The sequence below is a fragment of the Vombatus ursinus genome, unplaced genomic scaffold, assembly GCF_900497805.2.
Source record: "Vombatus ursinus unplaced genomic scaffold, bare-nosed wombat genome assembly UNPS02014798.1, whole genome shotgun sequence".
Classification (NCBI taxonomy): Eukaryota; Metazoa; Chordata; class Mammalia; order Diprotodontia; family Vombatidae; genus Vombatus; species Vombatus ursinus.
Genome location: NW_020954576.1, coordinates 31,713,590 through 31,724,216, shown reverse-complemented (window position 1 = coordinate 31,724,216; position 10,627 = coordinate 31,713,590). Strand labels below are relative to the sequence as shown.

The following is a 10,627-nucleotide window of genomic DNA, read 5'->3' as shown; positions in this document are numbered from 1 at the left end:
CGCTCCGCCTGGGCCAAGGCTCCTCCTCCCAGCTCGGCACACCCAGTTTCTCCTCCCCACTTCCGGTGCAGCGGCCAAACGGCCTCGGGCAGTTCCGGAACCTTTCACAAACAGCCTCTACCACGCCGCAGGGTCCGTCTGCAAAAGAGGCACGTTGGACGGTGGAGGATGTGTCTAAGCGTTCCTCCCCTTCCCTCGCCCGGTGCCCTTGATCTGGTCCCCTCCAGTCTTCTCCGTCATCTCTTGCCTCCACCTCTGCAATCTTCACTTTCTCCATCCCTTGCCTGCTGCCTCCTCATCCTCATTGATTATGATTATGAGTACTTATAGCTAGCATTTGTATGGCGCTTTCAGGTGTGAAAAACGCTTTACAAATATCTCGTTTCAGCCGCACCACGACCCTGAACCCTGGGAGATAAGTGCTCTAATTATAACCATTTTACAGATGAGGAAACTGGCAGACAGACCTTAAGTGGTATTAACAACAGCGAGCATTTTAATCGCTTTAGGTTTTGCAAAGCGGTTTACCTATATCTACTCGTTACATCCTGCAAACAAACCTATTATTATTATTATGTGCATTTGACAGAGCTGAAGACGGAAAGGTTCAGGAACTTGTCCAGTCACCCAGCTAATAAAAGTCTGACAGAACTAGTAAGAGCTCGAATTTGAACTCGTCTTCCTGACTACCAGTCCAGCACTAGCTATCTCTTTTCTTGACCCCTCTATCCCCTCCTGCTACCGTGTCTTTCTGTGTTGCCTTTCATAGTCAAACTGGAAGAAAAGCTGATTGGAGAATGAGTGGAATCCGACAGACCCATCTGCACAGGTATGAGGCAGTGAGGGTCTGCACCAGGGTGGTGGTAGTATCAGGAGAGAAGAGGGAATGTAGGAGAGCTGTTACAAGGGTACAAACAACAGGATTTGCCAGTTGACCAGCAGGGCTGGTGAAGAGTAAAGAGAGGACGATGACATCTAGCCTAGGTGAGGGGAAGATGGCAGTATCCTTAAGAAGAAAAGTAGGAGGAGGAGAGAAAAAAGTCTTTGGCCTTTAGCAACTAAGAGATCGTTTGTAATTTTGGAGAGTAGAGTTTCAGTGAAGTAATGGATCCACTCACTGAGAGCTGAGAAGTGAGTGAGCTGTAAGGCAATGGCAGCAGCTTTTCTCCTAGTTCAGTTCCAATGGCTCTCTATTGTCTCCAGGATCAAATATAGAATCCTGCTTGGCTTATAACTGGGCCCTTCCTACCTTTACATTGGTCTTACACGCCACACTCCTACTCTGTGATCCAATGTGGGCTGTTCCTCAAAGAAGACACTCCATTTTACGACTCACATTTTCACTGGCTGTCCCCCAAGCCTTAACTTTATCCTTCCTCATCTCTGCATTTTAGCTTCTCTGCTTCTTTCAAGTCTCAGCAAAAGTCCCACCTTTTGTAAGAAGCCTCTCTCAATCCTCTTTAATGCTAGTACATGTCAATTTAATCTCTACATAGCATGTCTTGTATATATTTTTTTGCATATTGTCTTCCCCCTTAGACTGTAAGCTCCCTGAGGTAAGGGACTATCTTTTGCTTCTTTTTGTATCCCCAGTGCTTAGCATAGTGCTGGCACATAGTAGGTGCTTAATGTTTATTGATAGTGCCTTCCCAGTTATCTCCAATTTATCCCATACATCTTATTTATACTTTCTGTCTTACCCCATTAGTTTGTAAGTTCTTTGGAAGCAGAGATTATGTCTTTCTGTATTTCTTTGTATTCCTAATGCTTAGCACAGTGCCTAGCACATCATAAAGACTTAAATGCTAATTGACTGACCCATAGAAGAGACTATATCTCTTTCAACCTGTTTCCTCATCTCAAAAATGGGAGTAATATTGTTGAGGTTCAGGGGCACCTCAAAATGGTGGGGTGTGTGGTGTATGTGTGGTGAAGCCTTCTCCAATGAATTCACTCAGGCTGTCTCCAAATCAAATAAAGGCACTTATTGAGGATAACACAACACACCAAGCAGGCTCCTTTACCCCTTAAGGGAGACAAAGTTTAAAGGGAGACCCCAGCTTAAGGGGCAGCTACTTGAGAGGTGCCCCCCCCATAGAAGGCAGCCCTGAAAGGGAGATGGCCACTTCAGGGGGATACCATATAAAGGAAGACACCCCATTAAGGGGGACACGCATTAGCCTGGAGAGGTTAGGGATTCTTTATAAAGGAAAACCTGCCATGGCAAGAGAAGATGAGGTAACCAGGGACAGTCGTTTTTAATTTCAAGCATTATATAGACACATAATTATTCCATGGTTCAGTCCTGGGCAGAGCGGTTCTGGTTAGTTTCTGGAATTTCATCAACCAGCCTACTTGAATCTCAGTGTCTCCTAAAGTGGCTTTAAGTGGTATTTGTGATAATGGGCTTCTCCTGGACCAGCCTATTTGAATCTCATCATTCCCCCCCCCCACCAAGAAGTAGGCACCCAAATTCATTTGGGAAAAAGGTCAAGAGTCATGCATTCCTCATCAATATCACCTACCTAACCAGTTTGTTGAGAATTAAATGAGATGATATAAATAAAATCCTCTGTAAATCTTTTTTATTAAGGTATCACTGATCTTTCATTTATTCCTTAGTAGAGCAACTATTTATAAAATATCTATTTTGTGCTGGATTGTGCTAGGCCTGGAAACGCAAAGACAAAAACAAAAACAGAAAACACAAAACTAAAATAGTCTTAGTCCTCGACGATTGTACACTAGGGAAAGCAATACTTACACAGTAAGGAAATATAAAACATATTCAAATACTTGCATAGGTATATAGTGTCTTCAATTTAAATGTTCCCTCAGGTGATATTTATTGTAACCCATCCATGCCTGCTCATTCTATGTGATTCTTGGTCATGCTATCCCATAAATTTGCCACAAGGATTCGGGATATTGTATGGGTGGCCACAATCACTTCATCCTAATATCCCAAGGATGCCACTTGAGGACTCTGATGCTCCATCTATCAAACTTCACCTTTGCCTTGCAACCAACTCATCTTGCTTTTTTAACTCTCTGTAAATCTTAAAGTGCTACGTAAACACTAGCTATTTTTTTTTATTGCTATGCTACCATCTCTCTGCAACAGAGTTCTTTTGCCTGGAGCTAGTGGCACTCCTCTTTAGCTTCTTAGAATACTTATCTTTTTTCAAGACTCAGCTCAAGTACCACCTCCTACAAATAGTCTTTCCTGATTTCTCCCCCTTTCACTCTTAAGTGTTCAGCATTCTTGACCTACTTATATTATCCTGTATTTACTTAACTATACATATGTTGTGTCACAAAGTGGAATGTAACCTCCAGGAGGGCCAGAACTGTTTCATTTTTGGCTCTGTATACCCAGCACCTATTATAATATCTTATACATAGTACACACAATGTCTACTGGACTGAAATTACAGGACTTGAAATCCTAGAAAGTTTTACAAAGAAATCAGAATAAATGAAACCATTTATTTAGTATAGTTAAACATAAGAAATTCAATTAATACAAAAATTAAATAATGTGTAATTTTATCATAAGAGTATCTCTCATAAAGCTATTTCACCAACATAGAAAATAACATTTTGTAGGAGATATAATAAAAATCATAATAATTTAGAGGATAAAGTCATTTAACAAAATAAGATTCATGTAGCATCTAAGCTTTGTGCCTTAAATCAAATGAGGAAATTTTACAGGAATGCTGACAGTATTATTAGCAGGGCTCAAAACTGAACCTTTCCTTTTTATCCCTATAGAATGTAGGCCAAAATTTTGCCATGAGTCAATAGGTATCAAGTGTGATCATTAGGATCCTAATTTGGCTGTTTCATAGATCTAGCTTACCAGCTTAAAGGTGATACTCTTTATTTCAAAACTGGAACTATGAATTTATCAGAATTCATTAATTATTTACGCTGCTCTTACTGTATAAACAATATCACTAATCAATAACAATAAAAACAAAAATAAATCTATTTTCATAATTTTAAAATATTTATTAACTTGAATATCAAATGTCATTGTTTTCACTGGTAAGTAGATAATATGTCTCTCATGGCACAAGAGCTTTCTTTACAGTCTCTGGAACTCGGCTTGCATAATAGTCATGATTCCTCAGTGTGGCAAGGACACCAGCAGAATTCATATGTTTTACTTCCTTATGGTACTGAAGGGCATTTCCATGAATATCAGTCAGTTTACCTGGAAGTAAAAAATACAAATACAGCATTGATTCCTCATAAAAGACTTTACATTTCAGGCTAGAAAAAGTGGTTGTTTTTTTCCTCTCACAGAAATGGTTTTCAATTATTTCTAAGTATGATACAGAAAGAAACACAAAATTAACAGAGCACTCCCAGGTTGAAAGAGAGGGTGAACAAAAAGAAAAAATTATGATTTAAAGACTGAAAATTTGAATTTACTTAAGAGCTATATATATAGCTCTTAAAGTATTAGTTTTCAATTGAATGAAAAATAAGTGTCATAAAATTTTACAGCTGACATTGACCTTAAAACTCATCTAATCCAATCCCTTAACCCTAATTCTGAGGATTATTTTGTTTATTTAAGCCATTGGTTACCAGGTCAATTTAAATATGAGCTTAAAAATTCCAGGATAATAAATCCTAAAAAGAATAGAAGTTTTAATCCCAGTAGACAAGACTGGTTGAACATTCAAAAGTGGAAATGATTTACGCATCTTCTTTCCTATTTCAGAGATGAGGCAGAATACTTATATAATGTATATAACATAAAATTTGTATTATACATGTACTATACTACATTATATACATATATCACATATTATATAATAATAAGTGTGGAACACTGTATAATGTCAGGATTTTTCAATGTACTGGTTCATTTCGTTGAACTGTATATTCTTTTTTATGAGAAACAGCTCTATGGGAGGGTAGGGTGGGGAATACATTAGGAAATGTAAGTGATATAAAAACAAGATTCAATCCAAATTTATCTTTTTAGAAAGAACAAAAGACATTAATAAAAAAGAAAATATATGATTTTGATAAAAGAAATGGCATTTCAAATGTTTGCTTACTCATTGCACCCTGGGCTCTTATTGGGTGTTTATGTGGTTTATTTTCCTGGTAGTTATTTTAAACCCACACTAATCATTCTCTATTATTCATTTCTCAATCATTCTTAAATCAGCATTACAAAAAATGTGCTTATTCATATATTTTCTGCTCTCATTTAAAAAAAAACTTCCCAAAGTCTGATCCATGTTTATATCATAACATTCATCTCTGTACACATAACTTATCTCTGTACATGTAACTTTAATCACCACTCTGTTCTTCATTCCTCCTACTTCATATAACCTTTCATTGACTTTCTGATTTTGCTAATTTGTTTCTTCTTTTTTAATCCATTTTTTTTCCTTCATGGACCTTTTATGCCCATTTAACTGGGACTATAGTTTCAGTGAAATATATTCACAAAATAAAGCTGTAGTATGTTATAAAATTTAGCACTGAATAGCTTGATGAGAAATAGACTATCTTAAGTAAAATGGAGGAATTAAAAAAAATCAAATGTTTTCCTGGAGTATATTCTAGGTGATAAAATCAATTTTATGAGGAAGTGTTTACTAATAATAAAGATGGACCAAGGGACAGTTTTTAAAAGCATTTTAATGTGATGTGTATTTAATGTAATGTAATGTGTTTAGATGGGGAGTTTCCCTCTAAATTTAGGCCATGTTGCACACAGCACAGTGGAGTGCAAAGTCCACATGTGGCTCAATCAGTACTAATTCAGAATATAAGATCTGAGGAGGTAGAGCCAAGATGAGAGAGTAAAGACAGGGGCTTGCCTCAGCTCTCCCCTGAACCCGTCCAAATATCTTTAAGTAATGACTCTAAACAAATTCTAGAGTGGTAGAACCCACAAAAAGATGAGTTAAACAATTTTCCAGCCTAAGACAACTTAGAAAGTTGGCAGGAAAGGTCAGTTGCACCAAGGTGAGAGAGGAGCGCAGTCCAGTGCAGGCTGCGCCACCACAGACTAGGCCCCAGTGCAGATCTGGACCCAGCAAACCAGGAGCAGGCTTAGGGAGACTGAATCAGTGGCAGCAGTGGTGGTTTCCAGACCTCTCAGCTCACAGATGCCAAAGACAACTTAGGAGATTGGCAGGAAAGGTCTGTTGCACCTAGGTGAGAGTGGAGCACAGTCCAGCAAAGACCACACCAGCACAGCTCCAGCCCCAGCAAACCAAGAGCAGGCCTTGGGAGCCACTGAATCAGCAGCAGCTGCTTCTAGAACTCTCAGTTCACAGATGGTAAGGGGGTCAAACAACTGGTCATTACATAGGTCTCTTTGCTAGCATCGAGGCAGGATTTTGTTGGTTGCCCATCCTCGGACATAGGTCACACTCCTGGGTGGCAGTCCCAAGGTGAGGAGGAGCCCTAGCACACCAGAGCTTGTGGCCACAGTGGAGCAGGGACCCTTCTCACAGTTCTGGGGCAGAAAAGAATGCTTGTGGTCACTCACAGACCAGAGCACAGGTCAGGAAAGTAGTAAACACCTCTCCTTAGATCATACCACCTCCGAAGAACTGAAAACTTACAGGTTCCTAGGAGTATCTCTGAAAACAGTTCCCCCTGAAGCTTGGGACAGTGCCCACTTCACCTGTGAAACAAAGCCCCACTTTAACAAAGAGCTAAAAATAAGTAATAGACTGGGAAAAGAAGCAAACAATAGAAAAAAAATTCTGACCATAGAAAGTTACTATGGTGACAAGGAAGATAAAAACACATACTCAGAAGAAGATAACCAAGTCCTTTATCCAAAGCCTTCAAGAAAAATATGAATTGGTCTCAGGCCATGGAAGAACTCAAAAAGATTCTGAAAAATCAAGTAAGGGAGGTAAATGAAAAATTGGGAAGAGAAATGAAAGTGATGCAAGAAAATAATGAAAAATGAGTCAACAGCTTGGTAAAGAAGGCGCAAAAAATACTGAAGAAAATAACACCTTAAAAAACAGAGTGAACAAGGGGTGGGGAATCTATGGCCTTGAGGCCACACATGGCCTTCTAGGTCCTTGGGTGTGGCCTTTTGGCTGAATCCAAGTTTTACAGAACAAATCCTTTTATTAAGTGTATTTGTTCTGTGAAGTTCGGATTCACTCAAAGGGTTGTACTTGAGGTTTCCCACCTCTGGAATAGGCCAAATGATAAAAGAGGTACAAAAAAGTCAATGAGGAGAATACCTTAAAAAGCAGGATTGGCCAAATGGAAAAAGAAGTACAAAAGCTAACTGAAGAAAATAATTCCTTAAAATGGAATTAGAATGGAGCAAATGGAAGCTAATGACTTTATGAGAAATCAAGAAACAATAAAACAAAACCAAAAGAATGAAAAAATAGAACACAATGTGAAATATCTCAGGGGACAAACAACTGACCTGGAGAATAAATCCAGGAGAGAGAATATGAAAATTATTGAACTACCTAATAGGCATGATCAAAAAAAGAGCCTAGACATCATCTTTCAAGAAATTATCAAGGAAAACTACCCCAATATTCTAGAACCAGAGGGTAAAATAAAAATTGGAAGAATCCACCAATCACTTCCTGAACAAGATCCCAAAATGAAAACTGCAAGGAATATTAAAGTCAAATTGCACAGCTCCCAAGTCAAGGAGAAAATATTGCAAGCAGCCAGAAAGAAACAATTCAAGTATCATTGAGCCACAGTCAGGATAAGACATTTAGCAACCTCTACATTAAAGGATCAGAGGGCTCAGAATATGATATTTTAGAGGACAAAGGAGGTAGGATTACAACCAAGAATCATTTATCCAGAAAAACTGAGTATAATCCTTCAGGGGAAAACTGGATATTCAATGAGAGAGATGACTTTCAAGCATTCTTGACGAAAAGACCAAAGCTGAACTTTCAAATACAAGACTAAAGCATAAAAAGGGAAACAAGAAAGGGAAATCACAATGGACTTAGTTAGATTAAACTGTTTACATTCCTACCCAGGAAGATGATACTTGTAACTCATAAGAACTTTCTCATTATTACGACAGATAGGAGCATATACAGACAAAGAGGATAGGTGTGAGTCGAATACAAAGGGACAATATGTAAAAAAAAATAAAATTAAGGGGTGAGAGGGGAATGTACTAGGAGAAACAGAAAGGGAGAGATAGATTAAGGTAAATTATCTCATATAAAAGAGGCAATAAAAAGCTTTTACAGTATAGGGAAAGAGGAGTAAGGTGAGGCAGAGTGAGTGAACCTTACTCTCATCAGGATTGGTTCAAAGAGGGAACAATATACACACTCAATTGAGTGTAGAAATCTATCTTACCCTACAGGAAAGCAGGAGGGGAAAGGGATAAGAGAAGAGGGTGGAGGTGATAAAAGGGAGGGCGGGTGGGAGGAAGGAGTCAGAAACAAAACACTTTTGAGGAGGGACAGAGTGAAAGGAGAGAGAGAATAGAATAAGCAGGGGGGAAAGGATGGAGGGAAATACAGTTAGCAATAGTAACTGTGAAAAAAAAATTGAAGCAAGTTTTTCTGATAAAGACCTAATTTCTCAAACATATATTGAACTCAGTCAAATTTATAAAAATAAGAGCCATTCCCCAGTTGATAAATGATCAAAAGATATGAACAGTTTTCAGATGAAGTAATCAAAGCAATCTATAGGTATATGAAAAAATGCTCCAACTCACCAAAGTTTGGAGAAATGCAAATTAAAACAATTCTGAGGCACTACTTCATACCTATTAGATTGGTTAATAGAACAGAAAAGCAAAATGACAAATGGTGGAGAGGATGTGGGGAAAATGGGGCATTAGTGCACTGTTAGTGGAGTTGTGAACTGATCCAACCATTGTGTAGAGCAATTTGGAACTATGCCCAAAGGGGTACAAAACCAGCAGTACCACTACTAGATCTGTATCCCAAAAGAGATTAAAAAAAAAAACAAAAATGAAAAGAACTTACATGTACAAAAATATCTATAACAGCTCTTTTCTGGGGGTAAAGAATTGGAAATTGAGGGGATGCCCATCAATTGGGGAACAGCTGAACAAGCTGTGGTATGTGATTATGATGGAATACTATTATGCTATGGGAAATCATGAGCGGGATGCTCTCAGGAAAGCCTAGAGAGACTTGCATGAACTGATGCAAAGTGAAATGTACTGTGTACAAAGTAACAGTAATATTGTATGATGATCAACTGCGAATGACTTAGCTATTCTCAGCAATACAATGACCCAAGACAAGTCTGAAGGACTTATGATGAAAAATGCTACCCATCCCTAGAGAAAGAACTGATGGTGTCTGAATAGACTGAAGCATACTTTTTTTACTTACTTATTCTTCTTGAGGTTTTTTTTAATCTATGCTTTCTTTCACAGCATGACTATTATGGAAATGTTTTGCATGACTACAATGTATAACCTATATTGAATTGCTTGCCTTCTCAACGAAGTGGGGTGGGAAGGGAGCAAGGGAGAGAATTTGGAATTCAAAGTTTTAAAAATGAATGTTAAAAAATTGTTTTTACACATAACTGGGGAAAAATAAAATATTAAATAAAAAAAATCATAGAACTTTAAAGCTGGGAAAAAAGAATATGACCTCTATCTCATTTTTTTATTTGAATTCCCAGAAACTAGCACAGCATTTGGTATGCAATTGGAACTTAATAAATGCTTGCTGATTGACTGATTGCTTGCTCATTGACTGATGACAATGATGATTAATATTTAACTTGTCAGGAAAATCTTCTATTCATAGATTAACTAAAATGCATTTTTGGGAAGCAGGAAAAATTAAATTAAAAATTCTGCTTGTATATAACCATCCAAAAAGAGGCTACATTAGAGTATCTGGAAGCATATTAAAAAAACTTTTTTAGTAAAATTGAAAATATTAAGAAATAATAATTTCTCTAGTCTATGAGTTTTTTCCAGACATCCTTCCCCACCATCCCTTAGAAAGGTGGACAAAAAGCCTTTTTTTTTTTTAAGAAAAGAATTAAGGATAGAAGCCAACCTTTTAACAAAAAGTACTCCTTAACTTTGTTAAGATCATTATGTCACCACCTTCTGAAGCTAGCTGACTTGTCTAAGGGCAGTCTTCAACTCAGGAAGCTGAACCCTTTTTAAAAAAATTTCTGGAGAACATTTGAAAGTAGTGGTCAACAGAGGAAGTGAGTAGTGACTATTGTTTTAGAATGTTAACCCAACTGTATTTTAAAATGCTAAAATATCTTTCTGAATTCAAGACTCCTATAAATATTATCTCAAATCCTGTGACAGAGAGTCTTATTGGAAGTCACAAGGGAACTATGCTAATCTCTCTCCAAGACAGAAACGGCTTGGATATAAAATAATGTTAAAATTAAATAAAATTGTTTTTGGCAGACTTGTGCTTAAAATATAACATATGGTAATTAATTTTTTTCGATTAATGTTTAAATAAAAATGGATATGCTATATGAAGTAGTAGTTCTGTGTTGATAGTAATAATGCATGTTATATAACAACTGAAACTGAAAAGAAATTATAATTACTTGTGAGGACAAGAATGAAAAGATACCTTCTTCTGCTTCTTTAAAT

At 37.5% G+C, this 10,627-nt stretch overlaps 1 protein-coding gene across 2 annotated transcripts in view; it reads right to left on the bottom strand.

Annotated features, from left to right (window-relative positions):
• Positions 1 to 3,532: 3,532 nt before the first annotated feature.
• Positions 3,533 to 10,627, bottom strand: part of LOC114050013 (3'(2'),5'-bisphosphate nucleotidase 1) — a 40,216-nt gene continuing 33,121 nt past the window's right edge. For both annotated transcript variants that reach the window (XM_027871525.1, XM_027871526.1), the window contains exon 9: positions 3,533 to 4,222. In XM_027871525.1, the coding sequence (XP_027727326.1) occupies positions 4,074 to 4,222 (149 nt within the window). In that variant the 3' untranslated portion in view covers positions 3,533 to 4,073. The remainder of the gene's footprint in view (positions 4,223 to 10,627) is intronic.